The 25,061-nt window shown below is 46.6% G+C and overlaps 1 protein-coding gene across 1 annotated transcript in view; it reads left to right on the forward strand.

The window, feature by feature from the left end:
- LOC123749988 (DNA ligase 1) overlaps nt 1-25,061 on the forward strand; it is a 71,611-nt gene that overhangs the window by 38,099 nt on the left and 8,451 nt on the right. The window contains exons 3-5 of the mRNA XM_045732118.2: nt 3,977-4,113; nt 13,932-14,134; nt 18,812-18,947. Coding sequence (XP_045588074.1) covers nt 3,977-4,113; nt 13,932-14,134; nt 18,812-18,947 — 476 coding nt within the window. The remainder of the gene's footprint in view (nt 1-3,976; nt 4,114-13,931; nt 14,135-18,811; nt 18,948-25,061) is intronic.

A 25,061-nucleotide genomic window follows, 5' to 3' on the forward strand; every position in this document is an offset into this window, starting at 1 on the left:
AATACATACTGTAGTGTATTATGCCGTTAACACTGTGTTGAGTAGTTCTGTTGTATGTTGAGTACTACAATACAGTTTATGAAAACTATTGTACACTAAAATTACTGCAACTTAACTTTAACACTATATTTTGATTTTTCAAGAGGCTGGAGTGTTCATTCCGTGACTTTGTTGGACATATCAGCACAATCAAGGAACATCTGTGCACCATGTCGGCTCCAAATGCACTCATTGTGTCAGTGATGGCTGATTGGTGGGTGGATGGGCAGGCAGGGAGGGAGGGAGGGAGGGAGGGGGGCAGGGAGGGGGGGAGGGAGGGAGGGAGGGAGGCAGGCAGCGAGGGAGGGAGGGAGGCAGGCAGGCAGGCAGGCAGGCAGGCAGGGAGGGAGGGAGGCAGGCAGGCAGGCAGAGCTTGGGAGAGAGGCAGAGATTGGGAGGGGGTAGGCAGGAAGGAAGGCGGGCAGGCAGAGCTTGTGAGGGAGAGACGGAGGCAGGCAGGCACGGAGGGAGATTGGCACAGAGGGAGGCAGGCAGAGCTTGGGAGGGAGGCAGGGAAGGAGAGGATGGAGATGGATTGATGGAAGGATGGAGGGAGGGATGGAAGGATGGATGATTTGAGGGTGTGTGTGTGTGTGTAATTACCTAAGTGTAGTTACAGGATGAGAGCTACGCTCGTGGTGTCCCGTCTTCCCAGCACTCTTTGTCATATAACGCTTTGAAACTACTGACGGTCTTGGCCTCCACCACCTTCTCACTTAACTTGTTCCAACCGTCTACCACTCTATTTGCGAAGGTGAATTTTCTTATATTTCTTCGGCATCTGTGTTTAGCTAGTTTAAATCTATGACCTCTTGTTCTTGAAGTTCCAGGTCTCAGGAAGTCTTCCCTGTCGATTTTATCAATTCCTGTTACTATTTTGTACGTAGTGATCATATCACCTCTTTTTCTTCTGTCTTCTAGTTTTGGCATATTTAATGCTTCTAACCTCTCCTCGTAGCTCTTGCCCTTCAGTTCTGGGAGCCACTTAGTAGCATGTCTTTGCACCTTTTCCAGTTTGTTGATGTGCTTCTTAAGATATGGGCACCACACAACAGCTGCATATTCTAGCTTTGGCCTAACAAAAGTCATGAACAATTTCTTTAGTATATCGCCATCCATGTATTTAAATGCAATTCTGAAGTTAGAAAGCATTGCATAGGCTCCTTGCACAATATTCTTAATGTGGTCCTCAGGTGATAGTTTTCTATCTAGAACCACTCCTAGATCTCTTTCCTTATCAGAATTCTTTAAAGATTTCTTACATAATATATAGGTTGTGTGGGGTCTATGTTCTCCTATTCCACATTCCATAACATGACATTTATTAACATTAAATTCCATTTGCCAAGTGGTGCTCCATATACTTATTTTGTCCAGGTCTTCTTGAAGGGCATGACAATCATCTAAATTTCTTATCCTTCCTATTATCTTAGCATCATCAGCAAACATGTTCATATAATTCTGTATACCAACTGGTAGATCATTTATGTACACAATAAACATCACTGGTGCAAGAACTGAACCCTGTGGTACTCCACTTGTGACATTTCTCCATTCCGATACATTGCCTCTGATTACTGCCCTCATTTTTCTATCAGTCAGAAAATTTTTCATCCATGATAGAAGCTTACCTGTCACCCCTCCAATATTTTCCAGTTTCCAGAACAACCTCTTATGTGGAACTCTGTCGAAAGCCTTTTTTAGGTCCAGATAGATGCAGTGTGTGTGTGTGTGTGTGTGTGTGTGTATGGGCTGTAGGGGAGGGGGGTGGGGGAGGTGTGTCGGTGGTGGTGAAGGGACCGACTCGGTGTTAACCATAACTCTGACCCAGTTAACTTTTTTTTACCTTGATTTGTTTCTTCAATTCTGGATGGATGGATGGAGAGAGAGAGAGAGAGGCAGGGAGGGAGGGAGGGATGGAGAGAGAGAGGGGGGATGGAGAGAGGGAGGCAGGGGAGTATGGAGAGAGAGCGAGGGAGGGAGGGATGGAGAGAGAGCGAGGGAGGGAGGGATGGAGAGAGGGAGGGAGGGACGGATGGAGAGAGGGAGGGAGGGAGGGAGGGATGGAGAGAGGGAGGGAAGAAGGGAGGGATGGAGAGAGGGAGGGAAGAAGGGAGGGATGGAGAGAGGGAGGGAAGAAGGGAGGGATGGAGAGTGGGAGGGAGGGAGGGAGGGAGGGATGAAACACGCATGGTGCTGTGTGTACAGGGATTAGACCCGTCCACTCACTCACGCTGGAGTTGTTCTACTAACATACAGTAATTTCTCAAAGAGCAGATGTCTATCATATTACAGTATATTTTCGGTTTTATTTAGTTTAGTTTAATTAGGATAATAAAAAGCTATTAAACACTGGTTTTAGAAATTATTTATTAATATGAAACTTTCAAAAGTCATGGGTCCCTGAACTATGACGACACACAGACGAAAGTGAGTGAAACCTCACTGTAAAGTGAGGTTTACAGTATAGTATTCTCTTATCTGTCCACCCTCACTCATCTTGTTTCATCACAGAAAATGTCTATAAAGAGATTTTACCACATGTAGCTAGGTAATCACGCTTCATCCTTTAAATTAATGTACAAAGATACGTGTGCCCCAAATCAGTGAACGAAAATCATGGAAACTCAGTTGTTCACTTGTGTGGATCACTGGCTGTGTTTGTGTGGACCATTTTAGCTGGTGTTTGGTTCATATGGTTCACTTGTGTGATCCAACTGCTTATGAAGGAATTATTAATTGTAATCTGTGATAGAATGAGAGAGTTTTCCACCACTCTGTGAACTCTGTCCCAAAATCGTAAGCTTGTGGACCACTTGTGATCCACATGTGTGGTCCACATGTGTGGTCCACTTTTGTGGTCAACTTTTGTGGTCCACTTGTGTGGTCCACTTGTGTGATCCAACTTGTCATATGAAAGAATTATTCATTGTAATCTGTGATAGAATGGGAAAGTTTTCCACCAGTTTGTGAACTCTGTCTGGACATTGTAAGTAAATCCGAACATCCCTCGCTTCGGCGAACCATTGTTCGTCGAACCGGGTGAGTAAATTCGACCTGAAAAGTGTGCGAACTAGCCGGAGATTCGTTGAATTGGGGTACGTTGAATCAAGGTTGTACTGTACTGTATTCCAATGGCCATTCTTTCTGCCTTTAACATGGCTGGATAAGAGGACACATTCTACCGAGGCTTTTGATGTGTGCTGTCGTTTGGCCTAAGGACCCTCTAGGAACTCGGCGATGGTTCTGGAGGGGGATCCTGAGGAGGGTCGTTGGGTGCCTTTCCACCACAATTGGTCCTCGATTTCCTCGAAATGGATTCCTCTGTGGTGTCCCCCTCCTCGTATTGTTGAAGATTAATTTAGTACCCCCTGAGACATGCTATGTGCAGTGCTCAAGGATCTGTTTCGGTTCCCATGTGTGCCACTTCCTATTAGCTGCGATATGGGGGTTCTTGATTTGTCTTGGTGCAGTGGTAAAACACTCACTTCACGAGTGATTTGTCAAGTTTTGAGTCCTGGCCAGGGAAGATTGTCTGGGCATCAATTCTTATTTCTTCACCTCTGTTCACCCAGCAGAAATTGGGTACCTGTTGTCAACTGGTTGGTGGGCTGTGCTCCAGAGAAAACTAGTGGGTAAGTGTTCAATAGACAATAGCTCACCAATGAGCTATTGGGAAGGATAACCTTTCAGCCTGCTGACAATAGTCAAAAGTCCTGTACTCACCCTGTGTAAAAAAAAAAAAAAAATCCTTCTCCTTTCCTTGGGGGTCCGAGACATGGCTTTTGGATTACCCGAACACTCAAGTGTTGTGAGATGAGTGTAGTCTTTCAGGCATTTTTGGCTGGTGCTTTTTTCATTCCACTAAACACCTTATTTTAAAATCATGCAACTGTTCGTATAATATCCTCCTTGATATACAGTATTGTATTTTCAGATGTTGAAGTGTCTGCAAAGCGGGGGACCCTGAAATATCTGCTACAAAGAGAAGAATTTTTGAAGGCACAAGCACAGGAAATTGAAGTTGATGACGACTTCTTTGCTGATGAGATATTTAAAAAAAAGAAAAATGACGTGAGTTTCAGATTGAATATACAGTAATGCAGTGTTGACAGCTGAAGGGGCAGTGCTCCCACTTCTTAGAGCCTTTTGTCATCTTAGGGAGATAATCCATCAGTTCAAGCTTAATATAATATGTTGCCAGCTTGAGAATGGGCAAGATTGTGCCATTTCTCCATATATGAAATTACCATTTTATTTTTTTTTTGTATAAGAGGAAGCCCCCTCAGAGAGAAAGTTGGCTATTCTTCAATGCAATTAACTCATTATGAGGTCTAGAGACAGGAGAGTATATCTTATTTGGCTGGATATTTGAGAGACCGTTCAGTTTGCACTGGCAATGATATCTCGTAAACATTGTATTGAACTGGCAGTACAATGTCATTCTGCCTTCATGATTACAAATATTATTATCTGTTTGTTTTGTTCTATGCTATTATGTGTATTATGTTATGTTCTTCAGTAGATCAGGGGATAGAACACGAGATCAAAATACACTGTATTGATGATCTATAATAGGATTAATGGACTATTTGATTATCATCATATGATTATGTTCCATGATCATGACACATACTGTATTACTGTATTTAGTCATTGTGGGATGGGTTACTGTATCATGTCTCCGTTGGATAGGTCACTGTATTATGTCACTGTGGGATGGGGCACTGTATTATGTCACCGTGGGATGGATCACTGTATTATGTCACTGAGGGATGGGGCACTGTATTATGTCACCGTGGGATGGATCACTATTATGTCACTGTGGGATGTGTAACACGGGGGGAGGGGGAGGTTATCGGCTCTACTCCATCCTTTACCCCATACCTCTACCCGTATTCTGATTTATTTCTCTTCAATCCAAGGGGCCCCAGAGCTACTACTCTAAGCCGAATCCCACGCTGCATGCTCTTAAGCCATTTGACCGGCTAAGATTCTACAGCCTCACAACGTTGAACTAGACCCCTAGCAAACTCTAGAATCTCCTTACGCCGCCACCACCAGACCATTAACACTGGGAGCAATAACCGAGGTCTGGACCGATTATGCTCTCAAAGAACCTTGGGGCTTGATCCCCAATTATTTGGAATAGGAGGGAAGAACCTATGTTAAGTGTGGCATATTATAACAAACACAAGGGATAGCTGAACTCTTAATCGTTGTTGGGCTGGCGGCCCAACTAGACTCAGACTCGTGGGGACCACGTGCCAAGGACAACGAACAATATGAAAACATGAAATGGAAATAATAAAAATGCAAATTACTAACTAAATAATTTATTCAAAATCTAAAACAAAATCTAAATTAAAGCACTACCTATCATTAACACTCCCTGACAAGGCATGAGATGAACTAATTTCCTATACCAAACTATAGCAACTGTACCTCTTTCCGCGACCAGTGGATGGAGGCTGGTCTCTTGGGAGAGGCAGGTGGATGACCTCCTCCAGTTGCTGACCACGACCACACTGAATTCTCCTCCCTCTCCTCGCCACAAGGTCGGAGGAGGGGGGGGGTATTCCTACGTCAGTTCACTAGGATTACTAAGCAGGGTTTAACCCTTTAACTGCGCAACGCGCCTGCAGGCCCAGGCTTCGGGTGCGCAACGCGCCTCCTGGTGTTTTTATTTTTCACGTTTCATTCAAAACTCCCGCGGCTACATGGGGTTCATATCAGCTTCCTCAGGGTTCTTGTAAACAGACGCCATCTTTAAAAAAAATCATGGTCCACATTGCCGGGTATCAAACCCTCAGTAGTGAGTGAGCAACCAAGGCTGGCGCTCGCAGCATGAGCGCACAGCTCTGCTGTTCAGCGTGTGACCACAGCATCGCCTAATAATGTCAAAATATATATATAACCTGTATTATTTAGCCATGATAGCCATTTAGCCATTTAGCCATTTATAGAATAGCCTGAGTGTGATAATGACTGGGCACAATGTTCATATATTAGTGATTCAATGCTGTTCACGATGTTCACAGCGCTAGCCAAAGCACCACAGCATTATTTCGTCCATCTAGGAATCTTCAAACGACTTCTTAGGTTCCTTTTCAAAATAAACTTGTGGTCAATTATTCATTTACAGAAATTAGTGACCAGGATTGTGGTTATGATTAGCATTGTGCGTAGTATTGTGGAAGGAGGAATTTTGGTGAGGGAGGGAGAGAATTGAGGTAGCCTCACTGTGTGGCAGCCACTTTTGTTTTGCTCACCATACTAGCTTCGTGGCTCGCTATGGGGAACACACATGTACATGGGTATATACAGTGTGTGTGTGTGTATATAGTGTAATAACAGCAACAGGAGTATGTTGAGTGGAGCTATTTTGGTGAGGGAGGTGACGTTGTAATCGTAGCGTCGTCTGCTGTCTGCTGTGTGATTTCTCATGCAGTGTATGGTGGCCACTGTACTGTTTGAACACAATACAGGCTTACTTGCATAGTTCTGGTAAATAAAATATGTAAATAAGTATATATAACATGTGTAAATAGTGTAATAAAAACAATAACAGTATGGTGGGAGGAGCTATGTTGGCGAGTAAGATGTTGGAGTGAAGGAGGGCCTGTCTGGGTGTTGCTGCTCACACTCGTGATGTTCTGAATGTGTTGATGGTAAATGTATGTAGTGTGTGACAGAGTATAGTGTGTACATATGTTGTAAATATACATAAATGAACATGAAATATTGGTGTGAATAACTGTATGATGGGAGAAGCAATGTTGGCAAATACAATGTTGGAGGAGTGAGGGAGGAGTGGCTGGGTGTGGCTGCTCACACTCGCGGTATTCTGAATGTGTTGATGGTGAATGTATATAGTGTGTGACAGTGTATAGTGTGTGACAGTGTATAGTGTGTACATATGTTGTAAATATACATAAATGAACATATATGCCTGGAGACCGTTCAGGTTTGTTTGCATAAATGAACATGAAACATTGGTGTGAATAACTGTATGATGGGAGGAGCAATGTTGGCGAATGCAATGTTGGAGGAGTGAGGGAGGGCTAGATGTGTGTGACAGCTCACACTCGCTGTGTTCTGAATGTGTTGATGGTGAATGTATATAGTGTGTGACAGTGTATAGTCTGTAAATAGATTGTATATACAGGTATACATAAATTAGCATGATACATGGTAAATATGTGTAACATATGTGTACACAAGTGTCATGTACGTAACAGTGTCCTTGGACAGTACGGATGTTTTACTGCCATAATATAGTGTACGTGTTCATTATACATAGGATTAGCATGTAAAAACAAATAAAATGTATTTGGAACTGTGCGCTAAAAATGAACCATAATATATTCGCGGCAACTCGCGCGCCCTGCCCCGGGCGCCCCACCGGCCCCGGGAGCTTACGGCATGGGCGCACGGGGAATGATGACGTCACGCGCCACCTTACGGACCGCATAGCAGCCAAAGTAAGTACAATTTCGAAATTCCATTGCTATACCCATATACAGGGAGGAATTTTTGACAGAACAAAAAAGAATTTTTTCCCGAGAATTTATTTCTTGCGCACTGGGGGGGGGTGTCATATTTATAGGCCGCACAGTTAAAGGGTTAAGGTGAACAACTAATCTCTGTTGCCCTGAACAGCCCAGATGGTTGAACTCTTTTAAACTGAAGGTAATTGCACAGGCATCTTAGGGAAGAGCTATTTCCAATTACAAAATGGCTATTTAACCTTTGAGAATTACTAAAATATGGAAGGCTTTGGTGACCCGTATGACCTAAGGTCACACAAATCCTTCCACGACCGAGGCTAGTCCCGGCTAGTGACGTCACTGATGGTGACTTACTAAAGTATTCCGACAATTGAGGATACTCTTGATACTTTAAACAGGAATACTATTGAATACAATTTGAATGAAGACTTTAATTTCTCTAAATTACTGAATTCTGTAAAATAATTCATTATACGTTGCTTTAAGACAAAGGTGGCGGCCATTTTGTATCTCAACCGCTAATCTCAGGAGAGATGACCTTGTGCTTGGGTCAGGTCAGACTACAACTTGACTCTAACTTTTGTACAAAGGCGTATCCCACTGCCTCCCATACAATTACTTATTTTAAAACAATTCAGTTGTTACAGATGGGTCACTGTATCATGTCACCATGGGATGGGTCACTGTATCATGTCACCGTGGGATGGGTCACTGTATCATGTCACCATGGGATGGGTCACTATCATGTCACCATGGGATGTGTCACTATCATGTCACCGTGGGATGGGTCACTATCATGTCACCATGGGATTGGTCACAGTATCATGTCACCATGGGATTGGTCACAGTATCATGTCACCGTGGGATGGGTCACTATCATGTCACCATGGGATTGGTCACAGTATCATGTCACCGTGGGATGGGTCACTATCATGTCACCGTGGGATGGGTCACTATCATGTCACCATGGGATGGGTTTCTTACTAGAAATGTAACAAAAATATGAATATTAAATGCTGTAGTAGTTTTTTCTGGGGGGAGCCCCGTCGGCTCCCCGGAGCTATCCCAGGCTGATATGCTAATGTCAGACTTTGGCATCAGTCATGTGTATGGAGTTCTTAGGCCTACCGGGGACCACGGCCAGAACCGGGCCCCCTCAGAGAGGCAAGGGGAGCAATGGCCTATAGAAGCCCCCGTGTAGTTGGAAGCATTCTATGTCTGCCATCGACCGGAACAGGCACCCAGAAAGGTAAGCGCCCCAAAACAAACCCCTATTCTGGTTAAAATTGCTACCTAAAACCGAACTAGTGGATAGAACTCCCCAACCGAAAACAAGCAAACTAGTGTGACGTCACACACTGCCGCGCCGCTGTCTGCGCAGCTCCCCCCTCCCCGGGAGGGGGAAGGGGGAGCCCCAGACCCCCCGCGCTGGCTACCCACACCTCAGTTCTTGAGGCTGATGCTATAGGCGATGGTCATGTGCTCTGGCTCCGGTGTCGCTACTGCACTGTGCTTTGCGTGTGGTGTTAGTTTTGTGGGTGCGAGAGCTAGGAGTTATCTTCAGTACTCGGGCTGCATGCGCCTAGGGCTGCCTTCCCTAGGTGCCCTGTAAGTACTGCCCTTGGGGCTTGGGGCCACCTTCCACAGGCTCCTCGGGGTCTGCCTCTGCTGGTCCGTTTTACCTTTCGGTTTTTTCGGCCGCCTGTTGGGCTCTTGGGTGTTCTGTTCTCCCTTGTTACCGGCAGGTAAGAGGCAGTTTGCACTGGTAGGGGCGCAGGGTGCTGCTCAGCTTGTATTTCCCGACATCGCGGCCGGCTCTGTTCCTTGGGGTTCGCTGTCCTCTTGCGGGGTTTTGTTTTTCTTTTTCTTTTTGCCTGGTGGGGGGTTCTGTCCTTTTATTCAGTTTGTTTTTGCCCTTCCACTGTTCTCCTCGGTGGCGCCCCCTGCTAGGTCCCCGTGAGTGTACACGTCCCTGGGGTTCAGCTTTAGAAGTTTGCTTGGTAGTTTTGGGCGCCGGTTTGCAGCACCCTGCCTGGGACTACCTGAGCGCAAGTTCTCTTAAAGTAAACGCTCAGGACCCTGGGAATCCCCTAGGGGGCGCGTGGGTCCGATGGATGTGACCCCGGAGTCCCCACTCGCTGTGTGCGAGTTTGAGGGTTGCTCGGTCCCCTTGTCTCAGGGTGACCCTCATTGTTTTTGCCTCTCCCACGCTGCCTGTTGGGTCGGTGACACTTTCGACCCTGAGTCCTGTGAGTGTTGCTGCTTGCTTGTGACTCAATTTACCCAATCCTCTGATGATTCTATTCGGGTACGGGCAGCACGTGCGTTGCAGTCTAGGTTTCGTCTGTTGCAACGCGCTCGGTTGGTTGCTTCCCCGGATGCCCCGGGGCTGCCCCGCTTTGCTTTTCGAGACCCGGACTTGGGGGTGGGGGTCGCTTCGATCCTGGTTCAGTCCGCACCTCCTCGTCCTTCCCCTTCTGTTCGTTCTGGTCCCCCGCCCCTGCTTCCGGCCCCGAAGCGTCTGAGGGTTTCGGGGTCGGAGCAGGGGTTACTTGATCTTGAGACTCGGGCAGCTTCGGGGGTTGCCCCTTCCTGGGGGGCGGCAGAGGCATTCGAGTCTTGTCTCCCGGCCGAAGCTTCAGGGTCTGACCAGTGGGCCCCCTTCCTCCAGCTTTTCCGGCTGCTCCGTCCTTGTCTTGTGGGGTCGGGGCTTGGGGAGAGGACTCGGCCTCGGGTCCTGTGGTGACGGACCTCGAGGCTGGGGAGGGGCTGACTTGGGGGCCTTGGGCCCCGCTGGACCCCGCCTGGGTTTTTCTTCCCACTGAGCGGGGCTTATTGTTACAAGGAGTGGGGTTTTCTTTTCCCCCCTCTGCGTACGAGTTGGATTTGGTGTCGGCCCCTCCCCGGGTTCGGTTCCGTGTTCCCCCGGGTACGTCGGTTCCGTCCTTCCGGAGGTTTTCGGCTTATCGCATCCAACCTGGTGTGGTGCGAGCGGCCTTTGCAGCTTACCTCCTGCGTGACCCGGATTATGCCTCGGAAATGGATCCGTCCACGTTCAGGTTTGGGACTTCGTTCCCTTTCTGGCTCCGTTACGAGGTTCCGGAGTCGTCCTGGCTAGCAGACTGCCCCTTGTTTGGTCTGGATTCCTGGCATTCCTTCTGTCGTTCCCGCACGCTGGAGTGGCGGGAAGCTTCCACGGTGCTTCAGGTTTTCCTGGGGGGTGAACTTGAGTACCTGAATGAGTGCTTGTTTGCCCCTGCCCTTCCCCGCGATGTGGGCGTTATTCAGCTCCATGTGCAGGTTCCCTCCCTTTCGGCGGCGCTCGTGGCGGAGGACTTGCGCGCCCGGGGCCTTTTGTGTTCGGCCTTGCTGTTCTTTTCCCTCCTGGAGCTGTCTTCGGATTGGCTCGTGGAGGATGTGGGGACGCTTGGGTCCGTCCCGGGGTCCGGCACCTTGTCCTCGGCTGTGCGTTCGTCGGCTGCCTTGTTGAAGCTGTTCACGCCGATTTTGCGGGATGCGGTTTCCCTGTTCTATGCTTCCCGTCTCGCGTGTCGGCAGGCGGTGCTGGGTTCCTCCGTGGAATCTGCTTGGGCTCTGGCTCTTAGGCGTTCTTCACCTTTTTGTCCTCTCCTGTTTGGGGAGTCGGCCGTGGCGCAGTTTATTCAGGCTGCGTCGGCGGCTTGTCGTCCGATGTCGGACTTGTTGGTTTTCCGGGGGTCCCGGGGTGGGTCTTCCCGGAAAGGTCGTGCCAGGGCTCGGGGTTCCTCTCGTCGTGGTAGGCCTCTGGTGTCAGGTTTGGGGTTGGCTCCTCCTGCGGACCCTCCCTCGTCTGGTCGGCGTGGTGTTCGCGCTGTGCGGGGTTCTGGGTCTCGTAAGGGTCGCCGGCCCTTTCGCGGTTTGCCCCCTTGAAGGGGCGATGGGGGGGCGGCTTGCGCTGTTCGCCCGCGCCTGGTCCCACGATTCGTGGGCCTTTCGGGTCGTGTCTCGCGGCCTGCGGTGGCGTTGGGTGGCCCCTCCCCCCTTTGGGGGGTCAGGGCTGGCAGGGCAGGCTTCTTCCCCTGCGCTCTGTCGAGTCGTCTTGGAGTGGGTACGCTTGGGCGTCGTCGAAACGACGTCGTCCCTCAGATGGGTTTCCCGTCTGTTTCCGGTTCCGAAACGGGACTGCGCGGACCTGCGGTTCATTCTGGACTTGTCCCGTCTGAACCCCTGGGTTCATTGCCCCTCCTTTCGGATGACTACGCTGTCTCAGGTTCGGCTCCTCTTGGAGCCGGGAGCTTGGATGGTGTCCCTGGACCTCCGGGACGCTTATTGGCATGTCCCGATTCATCCGCGGTTCAGGGACTGGCTCGGTTTTGTAGTGGGGCGTCTGAGTTACCGCTTTCGTTGTCTCCCGTTCGGGTTGAACCTGGCACCTCGCGTGTTCACACGCCTTACACGGGTTGTGGTGGCTCGTTTGCGTCTCCTAGGTGTTCGGGTGTTGGCCTACCTCGACGACTGGCTGGTTTGGGCTCCCAGCCAGTCAGCTTGCTTGCTAGCCAGGGATTAGGTTCTTTCCCAGCTCGCCGGGTTCGGGTTCTTGGTGAACTGGAGGAAGTCCCATCTGGTTCCCTCTCAGGTTCGGACTTGGCTGGGTCTCGTGTGGGACTCTCGAACCGCCTCTTTGTCTCTCCCTCCGGAGTCTCTCCTGCGGCTGCGGTCCCGCCTTCGTCTGTTTCTGGAGGGCCCTCGGGTCACCCGGCGGTTGCTCGAGGGGCTGTGCGGGAGCCTGAACTTCGCGATGGTGGTCTACCCGCCGGGTCGGGTTTGGCTTCGACGGCTGTTCTGGTTCCTTCGGGGTTCCCCCTTCCGCCTCTCTCGCGATCGCAGAGTTCGACCTCCGGGGGACTTGCGTCGGTTGCTGCGTCACCGGCTTCCTCTTCGGGTTTTTCGGGGTTCAGTGCCTTGGCGCCTACCCGAGCCCTCGCTCGATGTGTACACGGATGCGTCGTCTCTCGGCTGGGGTTTTGTGACCAGTGCTCACCAGGCCGGCCAGGGGCGTTGGGATCCGTCCTTCCGTCGAGCTCACAGTACGGTGCGGGAGTTCGCGGCGGTGTGGTTTGCTCTGGGGAGGATTCGGGTGGCCCGCGGATCGACGATTCGGCTCCATTCGGACTACTCTCCGGTGGTTCATTGCCTGAACCGCGGGGGTTCGATGCGGTCCTTGTCTCTTTGGGGTTGGTCGCTTCGGGTGACTCGTCTGCTGAGTTCTCGGGGTTTGGCTCTCCTGGCGGTTCACGTACGGGGCGTGTTCGCCCCGTGTGTTAGACGTTCGTAAGTTCGCGGCTCTTGCTGCCGTCTTTGGGAATATGTCTTGGTCTGATATTCGGGCGCGGGGATTTTGGCGGTCGAACAGGGTCCTGGCTGCTCGTTACCTTGTGAATGTCCCTGGGCCTCGTCGGGCCTGTGTTGCTTTGGGTCGGCGGTTGCAGCCAGTTGTCTCGGCTTCGAGTTGAGGGGTGAGCAACGACCGCCTCCCGGGTAAGTCCCTCTTTTTCTGTCTGTGGGTAGTTAGCTCCGGGGAGCCGACGGGGCTTCCCCCAGAAAACCAGCGTTGAATGTAATGAAACGCCATTTTCTGCGTGAGTCCCGGAGGCTCCCCGGCATCCCTCCCTCCCTCCGGTCGGCGGTTTTTCGCGTTTTTGACATCCAGCCTCAAGAACTGAGGTGTGGGTAGCCGGCGCGGGGGGTCTGGGGCTCCCCCTTCCCCCTCCCGGGGAGGGGGGAGCTGCGCAGACAGCGGCGCGGCAGTGTGTGACGTCACACTAGTTTGCTTGTTTTCGGTTGGGGAGTTCTATCCACTAGTTCGGTTTTAGGTAGCAATTTTAACCAGAATAGGGGTTTGTTTTGGGGCGCTTACCTTTCTGGGTGCCTGTTCCGGTCGATGGCAGACATAGAATGCTTCCAACTACACGGGGGCTTCTATAGGCCATTGCTCCCCTTGCCTCTCTGAGGGGGCCCGGTTCTGGCCGTGGTCCCCGGTAGGCCTAAGAACTCCATACACATGACTGATGCCAAAGTCTGACATTAGCATATCAGCCTGGGATAGCTCCGGGGAGCCTCCGGGACTCACCCAGAAAATGGCGTTTCATTACATTCAACGCTGGTTTTTTTTTTTTAGCAGCAGAAGGGTTAAACATTGTAGAAAAGATCAATATGGACAGAATAACATTGAATGTAATAATTAATGTAATAATTACTGTAATACTTATTATTACATTGATCATGGCTAAGCAAGTAAAGGGCTAGTTTGGTTGCTGAAACTGATGCAAACTCAAAAGTTAATTTAATATATATATTTTTTATTAAAATATTGTATTCTAAATTTGTTTATTTTCACACCAGCTGGGAAAATTTCTGGTCTCCTCCTCACATGATGACAGCCTTATCATCAAGACGCCAAAAATTAAAGGAAAAACTATTCCCGATAACGTCATTACTCCGCGCACAGAAATACTGGGTCGGTTTGGAGCCTCGACGCCTTCCACTACCCCCTTCACACCCTCCACCAGTTTCCCGACGTCTGTCACTAAATCTGGACATAGAAAGTAAGCAGCAGAGGTTCCGTCCCGTCTGTACACTCCCTGTTTATATGTTTTGTAATCCAAGCTGGATTTTATATTTAGATAAGTTTGTCTTCTATGGTGGTAAGTTATATTGTTGCTCTGAAATATTACTTATGTAATGTATGTTTATGTATATGTGTTTGGGTGTTAAGACTCGGTGATGGATTACTGTGTTTTTTTTTATGTTTATTTAATAGCCTTTGTTACAGCAGTCAGTTGTTGTCATACATTGACAACAACTGAGGAGGAAGTTGTGACATGTTGTGACAGCTGAGATGAGACCTGTAGCAAGGAGCAGAGAGCTTGAGTGAGGCTGAGGATAGAGAGCTTGAGTGAGGCTGGGGAGAGAGAGCTCAGATGTGGGGTGAGAGCAGTGGGATCAAAGAGCTCGAATGTGGGATGAGAGCTGGAGGCTCAGATATGGCTAGAATCTGGCTGTCTGCTCTGTAGCGAGGCTAAAACGTCTTATGAGAGTAGGAATTGGACTCGACGACTGTTACGTTGTTGCTGGTGAATGTCGATGATGTTGAAGATCCGAGGTGTATCTCTAGAGTGTTCGTACAAAACCACAATTCGAGTTAGACTCAGTAAAGATACTTCGTTGTTATTGTTGTTTTAGATTTAGCTACTCGGAATGAAATGTCCATATAGCAGGGGCAATAGTGAGCTCGTAATTGAGTTCCATTATTCACGATAACCTTTTTGCTATGATATTTGGGTCAAAGTTTTAAATAAAGGTAGAGTTTCCTTCTTTTTGCACTGGTTTTAGTCTTTCGTTTTATTAACATTATCTTGGTGGCAGATATAGATACATAGTGTGCACTAGTGTGTCCCATTCTTCAACTGCATCATTTCTAACCATTGTAGTTGCTGTGGATTTTGCATTTAATGCGGCTGCTCTTGTTAGTTGAATGTTAAGTTTGATGCACAGAGATTCAGTTGGTTCACATTCCAGTAAGTAGTGTAATAGCATTTGTTCCACAGATATGACATTCTTTGACTATTGGGGTTTATTATCTCCCAGCAGCACTTGTAGTCAAATCTAAGTGTGTATGGCTACTGCAATGTCTCTGGATATCTTTTTGCCAGGCTTGAAAGAGGAGTACCCAGTGGCTTATTTGTTTCGTACCACATTGCAGTGGGTCTTCCTTCCGCTACTCTAGCTCGGTGGCGACTTTTGATAGCTGAGAGTATTTTCTTCTTGATTTGCTCCTTAATCTGTGAAAAACTTGGAGGTATTTGAACCTGTACAACAGGTACTCACCTAGTTGAACTTACCTAGTTGAACTCACCTAGTTGTGGTTGCAGGGGTTGTAGGTGGCTACATACCACCTACAAGTACAGTACTAAAGCCAAGGGTGTACGTGAGTGTGTTATTTGTAAGCACACAGAACGAAGAAGCAGTAAGCGAAAATCTATCTGTACCTGTTGCAATGAGAGCGAAGGCGCGCTGTAAACCAAGGGACTACTTCGTTGATTATTACTCGCTTTCGAAGTACTGAGTACTTCCTAGTTGTGCTTGCGGGGGTTGAGCTTTGGCTCTTTGGTCCCGCTTCTCAACCATCAATCAACTGATGTACAGATTCCTGAGCCTACTGGGCTCTGTCATATCTACATTTGAAACTGTGTATGGAGTCAGCCTCCACCACATCACTTCCTAGTGCATTCTGTTTATTAACTACTCTGACACTGAAAAAGTTCTTTCTAATGTCACTGTGGCTCATTTGGGTACTCAGCTTACACCTGTGTCCCCTTGTGCATGTACCACCCGTGTTAAATAATCCATCCTTGTCTACCATGTCAATTCCCCTGAGAATTTTGTATGTGGTGATCATGTCTCTCCTAGCTCTATTATGAGCTAGGGGGAGACATTATGAGCCATTATGAGCATTATGAGTCTTCCAGTGATGTGAGGTGCAGTTCACGTAGTCTGTCCTCATAACTCATGCCTCTTAGTTCTGGGACTAGCCTAGTGGCATACCTCTGAACTTTTTCCAGCTTAGTCTTGTGCTTGACTAGATACAGGCTCCATGCTGGGGCTGCATACTCCAGGATTGGCCTTACATATGTGGTATACAAGGTTCTGAAGGATTCCTTACACAGGTTTCTGAAAGCAGTTGTGATGTTAGCCAGCCTCGCATAGGCCACTGATGATATTCTTTTGATGTGGGCTTCAGGAGACAGGTTTGGCGTGATATCAACTCCCAGATCTTTCTCTCTGTTCGTTTCGTGAAGGACTTCATTTCCCATTCGGTATCCAGTGACTGGCCTCTTAGTTCCTCCTCCCACCTCCACCGGGCTGCGGGGACGCTAAGCCCTGGAAGCACTTCAAGGTAAGGTAAGGTAAGGTAGTTTCATTACCTTACATTTACTTGGGTTGAACTTTAGTAGCCATTTGTCAGACCATTCCTTCAGTTTGTATAGGCCATCTTGTAGCCTCATACTATCCTTCTGTCTTGATCCTCCACATAATTTTTGCATCATCAACAAACATCGAGAGGAATGAGTCAATTCCTTCTGGGAGATCATTTACGTATATCAGAAACAGTATAGGTCCAAGGACTGAACCCTGTGGGACTCCACTGGTGACTCCCCTCCACTCCAAGACCTCACCCCTCATGGTGACTCGCTGTGTCCTGTTGCTTAGGTACTCTCTTATCCAGTGGAGTACCTTCCCTTTCACTCCTGCCTGCATTTCCAGTTTGTGAGGTAGAGCAGTGGCAGTGTTTGCTAGTGAGTCTGCCTTTTCATTACCATCTATCCAATGTCACTTGGAATAGAATTTAATGTGATTGACAGCCCTAGAGTGTGTGCTTCTTTTCCTATATGTAGGGTTTCTGTGAGGAGTTGTATATTATCTCTGTGCTGGCTGGATAACAATGCCTGGAGCGAAGATTTAGAGTCGCTATGAATGATGTCATCATGTAAATTATTCTCAATTACATAATTTATGGCCTTCTTCTGGGCATATAATTCTGTTTGCAATGTTGAGCACCCACTGTTCATGCTTTAATAAGCTTCATTTTTGTTAGTGTAAACTGCTACCCAAGCAGAATGTCTTATTTTGGTAAATTAATTCATCTATGAAGATGTGAGTGGTTGTCGGTCTTGAGATGCTTTCCATTTGTTGTTCTATGATTGCTTTGAGCCTCTGCGAGTCACATGTTGATTTTTTAACTGGTAATCCTTCAATGATTATCTTTAGACTCGATTCTTCCCATGGAAAAGGCTGCCGAAAGGTGTTGATATGGGCTATCTTCTCTGGTTCTAATGGTTTGTTTCAAATCCACTTTCTCTAGAATCTTGACCAGATTATTCGTCCATGAACTTGTTCTATATTTAAAGTTTCTATGAAGCGATCTATGTATGCAATCTTTGATTGACAGGTGGTGGTTCCAACAAGTTTTGCTGTTATGGTGGCTATTCTTTGTTTGATCCTGTTTTCTAAAGCTGGTAAGTTGGTTTCCATTCTTAGATTCTCTCGATGCATCCATATAGGTGCTCCCAGCATTGTTCTGAGGGCATAATTTTGTGACACTTTGAGTTTCTCTCATTGGTTATCACTGAGGGATGTAAGAACAGGGGCAGCATAGTCAATGAGTGACCTAACTGCTTGAACATAGTACATTTTGAGTACTGGTAGAGTTGCACCATCTCTAAGACTTGTCAGGGATCACAATAGTTTCTGGCTTTGCAAAGTTGCCGAAAATATACAATTTCTTGGGTGAATTTCAACTAGCTGTCTGTTATGACTCCAAGGTATTGAAAAGTGGTAACCCAATTTCTTGTCCTTATATTTTTGAGATATATACAAGAGTTGTTATATTCTTGTACAGCCACTAGTACACGTAGCGTTTCGGGCAGGTCCCTGGAATACGATCCCCGCCGCGAAGAATCGTTTTTTCATACAAGTACACATTTTACTGTTGCGTTAAACAGAGGCTACAGTTAAGGAATTGCGCCCAGTAAATCCTCCCCGGCCAGGATACGAACCCATGACAGCGCTCGCGGAACGCCAGGCGAGTGTCTTACCACTACACCACGGAGACTGTAAATATTGTATTGCAAAATCAGACTCACAATACATTCAATACAACGATGCTTCCGTTCTTGGGTAATATTACAAGCATCTTTTCACTTTGCCAAATCGACTAACATCTTTGTAGGCTGTCGACTGGCTTGACTGATGCCTGTGCACTTGGGAAAGAATAATAATTGTAATTAGTGTATATAGGATTAGTGTAGAACATCTTGGAAAGTAGAATTTTCAGGTAATTTGTGGACCCATGATTAATGTAAAACTCCCTGGAAAGTGGAGTTCTCGGGAATAAATTACATGGAATTAAGAGGCACATCTAACTATCTACATTGCAACTAATGAGAGTTTGGAGCAGTTATGTTACTCTCTCTTATAATTATTGCACTTAGGTAATATTTTTGAAAGATTTTTTTTGTGGATTATCTTGATATATAATTTCTTGATTGTTCTCGTTATGTTGTCATGCCATGTAGTTGTAGCACCATAACAAACATTTCTCAGTCTCGCAGATCACAAGTTTGGATAAATGTGTTGGCAGACTGACAACTCGTCGTAATGGAAGGTATAATGCTTAGTATATCTTTCAATTATTATGCTAATAAAGAGTTGTTATATTCCAGAGCTGTTTTAGAAGTGATGTACCACCAGCTGCAAGGAGGGAAGAAGAGACCCCGAGGCATTAGGAAAGCTCTGCACGATAGCAAGCAGTTTGGTAATTCTGCATTGGTAAAGCCTAGCAACCTTCCATTGCTTGAGGTAAGTTGTGTGGGTTTATCATTGAGTAAGAGTGGTGAGAAATTGGGAATATTGTTCGAGATATTTTTGTATATCAAACACACTACAATGCCGAACTTTCAATAGCAAAATGTTTTGCTGTAAACCACTAATTTCATGCTCTGTACTCTTAACAAGTTAGTACAGTGTACTTAGTCGTTGTAATTTGCACTGATGAGGATTTGACCTCTTAACTCCATGGCTATTCAGATTACACAACTTTCCAAGCGGTTTTCTTTTTGTATTAACCCAAATGTTATAATGTGTATATGCACAAGCATATAGCACTTGGATAGCAAAATTAACATTAAAAACATAACTTTGTTTTAAATCTAAATAATTCTAAGTTAAAATACATATAGTACTGATATAGCTTCCACTTACCTTCCACAACATAGATGCATTGCTTTGCCACACTCCCATTGACACATCTTAAGGCATGGTAATTGTGAGGATTCTATTGCTATTTGATTATGGTAATTATTAATTCAATACTGGTACAGTACTTGTACTGTCATTTGAAAACTGCCCTCAATAAACCAGAGCATCTTGTTGAAAAATAAAAACTTATTTTGTTTTAGAAATGTAAAGTAAAAAGTTAAATTTTGTAATATTTTTATATTCATGAGTTTGTTTAGCTTATTTATTATGTACCTCATACCCATCCTGTGAGCAGCAGCAGAAAAGGTTCCAGAGGCACATAATGGGCTCAGTAACTTAATCCTGTATATTAATGATGCATTGTTTCTTACCGCCTTATGGTAAGATGTGCTGTGTCATGCACAGTCATATAGGATTACATACTGCACTAGTACTGCAGGGAACACTTCAAGCTGTCCCTGAGGCTAGGGAGTCACTAGAGAACATTCAGTATGGCACAAAATATCAAGAGTGTTCATCCTAGCCATGGTGGAGGAGGGTCTTGGAGCACTTGAGAAAGTTGTGAACTTGTGATCCAGTGACTTTGATGGAGGATGAACAAGACGATTCCAGGCCTTTTCAGGAAGCAATGACCAGAGGACTAAAACGGAAAACTGTGAGCAGAGAATTAAGTGATACTGACAGTGTTGAACGACCGAAGAAGTGTAATGAGCGACGACACACGGGACCTGGGTTTCAAAATTCTTTAAGGCAGGAAAATCTCACCGGAAAGATGCAAGAGGACCAAACGCGGCAAGAGGCACAGATTAATGGAAGGAAACGGCTGCTATTTCCCTTGACACGTCAACTAACTTTTCATCAAAAGCTGGAGCGGACCGTTCATTTGGCCAAGGAATTTGGTGAATATGAACCCTTATTTAACCACTGAACTGTGCAACGCACCTGCAGGCGCTTGACAGGGGGTGCGCAATGCGCCTCCGGGATCTTATAAGTACTGTATAGCGTTTGATTCAAAACTCCTGCGTCAACATGGGGTTCACATCAGCTTCCTCAGGGCTCTTGTAAACAGACGCCATTTAAAAAGAAATCGTAGGCAACATTCCCGGGTGTGAGAGCCTCAATACTGAGTGAGCAACCAAGGCTGGCGCACGCAGCATGAGTTCACAGTACAGGTACTGCTGTTCAGCTAGTGACCGCAGCATCGCCTAATAATGTCAAAATATATATATGTAACTGGTATTATTTAGCCATGATATTATTACAGAAGAGCCTGAGTGTGATAATGACTGTGTACAATGTTCAAATATCAGTGAATCAATGCTGTTCATGATGTTCACAGCGCTAGCCACAGCACCACAGCATTATTTCGTCCATCTAGAAATCTTCAAACGACTAATTATGTTCTTTTACAAAATAAATTTGTGGTCAATTATTCATTTACAGGATATAGTGACCAGGATTGTGATAATAGCAGGATTGTGGTGATAATTAGTACTGTGCATAGTTTGTATATATGACCATTTAAAATATTTTTCAAATTTTGTCTCTGTTGGTGCAACAATGTCTGGGACTTTGAGCTGAATTACAGGGGTTATCTTGAGGTTATCTTGAGATGATTTCGGGGCTTTAGTGTCCCCGCGGCTCGGTCCTCGACCAGGCCTCCACCCCCAGGAAGCAGCCCGTGACAGCTGACTAACACCCAGGTACCTATTTTACTGCTAGGTAACAGGGGCATAGGGTGAAAGAAACTCTGCCCATTGTTCCTCGCCGGCGCCCGGGATCGAACCCAGGATCACAAGTCCAGTGTGCTGTCCGCTCGGCCGACCGGCTCCCGACCGGGGTACCTCGGTTTAAGAATTTAATCCGTTCCTGGAGACAGTTCGTAACCTGAAAATTCATAAACCGAAGCGAATTTCCCCATAAGAAATAATGGGAAATGAATTTATTCGTTCCTGACTCCCCAAAAACTTCACTTCAAAGTAAATTTTATACCTAATTCACCCAAATCTTCACTACAAAAAGTATGTTCAAGTTATTACTTAACCTTACTGATGACTCCTGTTGGCATATGGAAGATGGTGAGGAGGGGGAGTAGGAGAGGTGTTACTGTTTGGAAGGGGAGTCCCCTTCCATTATAATATCAGGTAGTGAAGATTTCTCTGGAGTGCATTCTCTGGCACATTTTGCCTGCATACCACTAGGTTCTGGTTGTTGCTCACTGCTTGATTTTCTCACTTTTCTCACAAGGAAACGTTCCATAGAAGATTGTTTTCCCCTTCTTTGCAACACTTGTCTGTAGTGAGGCATCACATTGTCATTAAAAAGATCAATGCAACAGCCTACTACAGCTTTATCTGGGTGATTCTATTCAGCAAAACTTTGCAGTCCTTCCCATACTGCACACATTTTCTGAATTAATGAGGAAGAGACATTCTCTACTGCCTCCTCTTCCTCCCCTGAAGATTTGTTGTACTGCCTAGCTAGTTCAACAACACGAGTACCATTTTCATGCTTACAATTGATCTCTTGTTTTTCCTCTATGGTCATTTTCACACATGATTTCTTGCCTTGAACCTTACCACTGGCTTTCTTGGGACCCATGGCAAGATATATAATAACTTTTATGCTTAAATGGCCATAAATCCAACAAAAAACTGTAAACTCTTGTGAAGAATTCAGGCGGGATAGTCACTGGACATGAGGCACTGGTAAACTGAGTTGCGATCGCCGTGCCACCATGCACTAGGTTGGCCGTATGCGTATCAACAAACTCGTATCCTGATTCAAATTTTCCGAACAAATCAGGCTCGTAATCCAAAAAGTTTGTAAACAGGGATGTTCGTAAACCGAGTGTGAGAAAATGGTTTTTCAAGATTCTCCCACAGCTGAATTGAATGGCTCATTGCAGTGCACAGTGCACCGAACTTCGTGTACAAGGCCCTATCTCTGTTAACCCTGGATAATAAACTGGCATGTTGGGTATCTACAGAATGCCCACATAACCAGGAATACATTTATAATACGGAGGCCACCGTATGTCCAGGCCGGAAGTAGATACAGGGAAGTTAACATACTTGCTACAAAGGGTCAGTGAGTACATTGGCTGGTGCCAGCATGAGAGACGCCAGCGAGGTGACCGTCTGACCTCTGGGGTCAACCGGCGCGATGGAGAATAACAGCTGTGACGTGGTCGTGACGTGTTCATGACGTCGCCTCTCCTACTGATCAGGAAACGAGCAATATGATTGGTTCAAGGTCGAGTTAGAGTCCTTGAGGGTCTCTCCTCAGGCTAGCCTCACCTGGTCCTGCTCCACGTTGATCGTTGGAATTTCCTCAATGATTTAACACTTTAAGGGACTCCCAGGGACCTCATCACATTTATAGTTTAGTGAATACAGTAGCAATATGATTGGTTCAGGCAACTCGGTGTTGAAGACACCTAGAGCTGAAGGCTTGAGTAATTAATTGGCAGTATTCAGAAGTGGTTCAACGGAAACACCGTATAAAGCTTAACAGTAGTTTATTTACTAACTTAACCACTAATACAAAGGGTGCTTGATTTACTTTAGATTGGCGTCAGAAAGGCAATGGTTGCATTAGCGAGTCTTGACGTCTGGCTAATCGACTCGGATCCACTCGTGGAGTAACACCTAACTTAACACAGCCAATCATTAACATGGCAACCTAACTGCCGGTATGCAAAGGGATCACAAGAGTTCCAACCAGATACTTGGTAATGATGATATGCAATAAACCAACAAATACACTTTCAATGAGACAAGCAATAACATGCACCATAATAATGTCACACAATACTAAATGTGTGGTGTATGTGAAGCTCACATTCACAGACGAGTGAAATGCAGTGATACCACACAGATAAACACGCAAACACCGTCGATTCACCTATAACAGGTATGAGAAGGTGAGAACTGTGGTTGATACCTCAGATCAACACAGACACAATAAAACAATGACAAGATCTTGTACTTACAGATGGGGGTACCTCTCTTATTCACTCACTCACTCGGGCACATTTATGCAAGCACTCGTAGGTGGCCTGATAGCTGGTTTCCTCGTTGATGTGAGACCATTGACGACAGGGTTTCCCACAAACCGTACTTGACACGGGGTACTCGCAGGAGGGCACGTTGTATGTCCCAGACACACGCACACACTGTCACTGGCGGTGAGTAAGATGGTGATGTCACGTAGTACAGTGAGGGCGGCGGCGGGCGGCTCGAGGCTACACGAGGTACTGAGGTACTAGCTACACGCTCTGGACCGAGTGGCGGCTGGCTACTGCAGGTTATGTGGTACCATGCAGGTACACTTGTGGTAAAGTCACACAGGTTACTTAGGCGGCGGCACTGCCTTAGTTCACTCTAGGGCACTTACAACGATCTTTGTCACCAGGGGTTACCTGATACCAGTCTGTTTCGCTCTGGTGATTTGTCACTTTAGGCTTCTAAACAATATATCACAGTCGCGATTCTGGGCGAGTGTTGGTATATCGAAAAGACGCTGAGTTTAACTTGACGGTGAGGAATAGACAGTGTTCTTCTATCTATTGACCGATAGACAGAACAGGACATGTCTTCTATGCAAGAGCTCCCTCACGAGAATGCTCTGCAAGGGCTGCCGGGCATCTCATGGCACACAACACAAAAGGTTACAATTTGACCAATAGCATTGCAGCAAATGAGCAGGAACCAATCATATTGGTCGTACGATAATCAGTAGGAGAGGTGACGTCATGAACACGTCACGACCACTTCATAGCTGTTATTCTCCATCGCGCCGGTTGACCCCAGAGGTCAGACGGTCGCCTTGCTGGCATCTCCCCTCTTGTTTCTCACGCTGGCACCAGCCAATGTACTCACTGACCCTTTGTGGCAAGTATGCTTAACTTCCCTGTATCTACTTCCTGCTTGAACATACGGCAGCCTCCGTATTATAAACGTGTTCCTGGTTATGTGGGCATTCTGTAGATACCCAACATGCCAGTTTATTATCCAGGGTTAACAGAGATAGGGCCTTGTGCACGAAGTTCGGTGCACTGTGCACTGCAATGGGCCATTCAAGTCAGCTGTGGGAGAATCTTGAGAGATATTCACTAAACTATAAATGTGATGAGGACCCTAGGAATCCCTTAAAGTGTTAAATCATTGAGGAGATTCCAACGATCAACGTGGAGCAAGACCAGGTGAGGCTAGTCTGAGAAGAGACCCTCAAGGACTCTAACTCGACCTTGCTCCCAGGCCCTGTACGGTTGCTCTCGTATTTTCTCTGCTAATTCCGACAGCTTCGTGAAGCGTCTGCCCCATGTACATTGGCGACATACGCATTGCAGTCGTGAAAGCAAACAAGAAAACCCCCACATCGAGGTACCACTGTATATCTTTTAGCTCCAGTATTTTCTGGGGGGAAGCCCCTATGGCTTCCTGGAGCTATCCAGGCTAATATTGCTATATTAGTCGACTTTGGCATCAGTCATGTGAATGGAGTTCTTAGGCCTACCAGGACCACAAGCCAAAACCTGGCCGCCTCAGAGAGGCACAAGGAGAAATTGCCTATAGAATCCCCCATGTGGTTGGTACCATTCTATGTCTGCCATTGACCAGGTCAGGCACCCAGAAAGGTAAGCGCCCCAAAACAAACCCCTATTCTGATTAAGAAATTGCTACTGAAAGCCAAAGTAGTGGACAGAACTCT

The sequence above is a fragment of the Procambarus clarkii genome, chromosome 50, assembly GCF_040958095.1.
Source record: "Procambarus clarkii isolate CNS0578487 chromosome 50, FALCON_Pclarkii_2.0, whole genome shotgun sequence".
NCBI classification, from domain to species: Eukaryota; Metazoa; Arthropoda; class Malacostraca; order Decapoda; family Cambaridae; genus Procambarus; species Procambarus clarkii.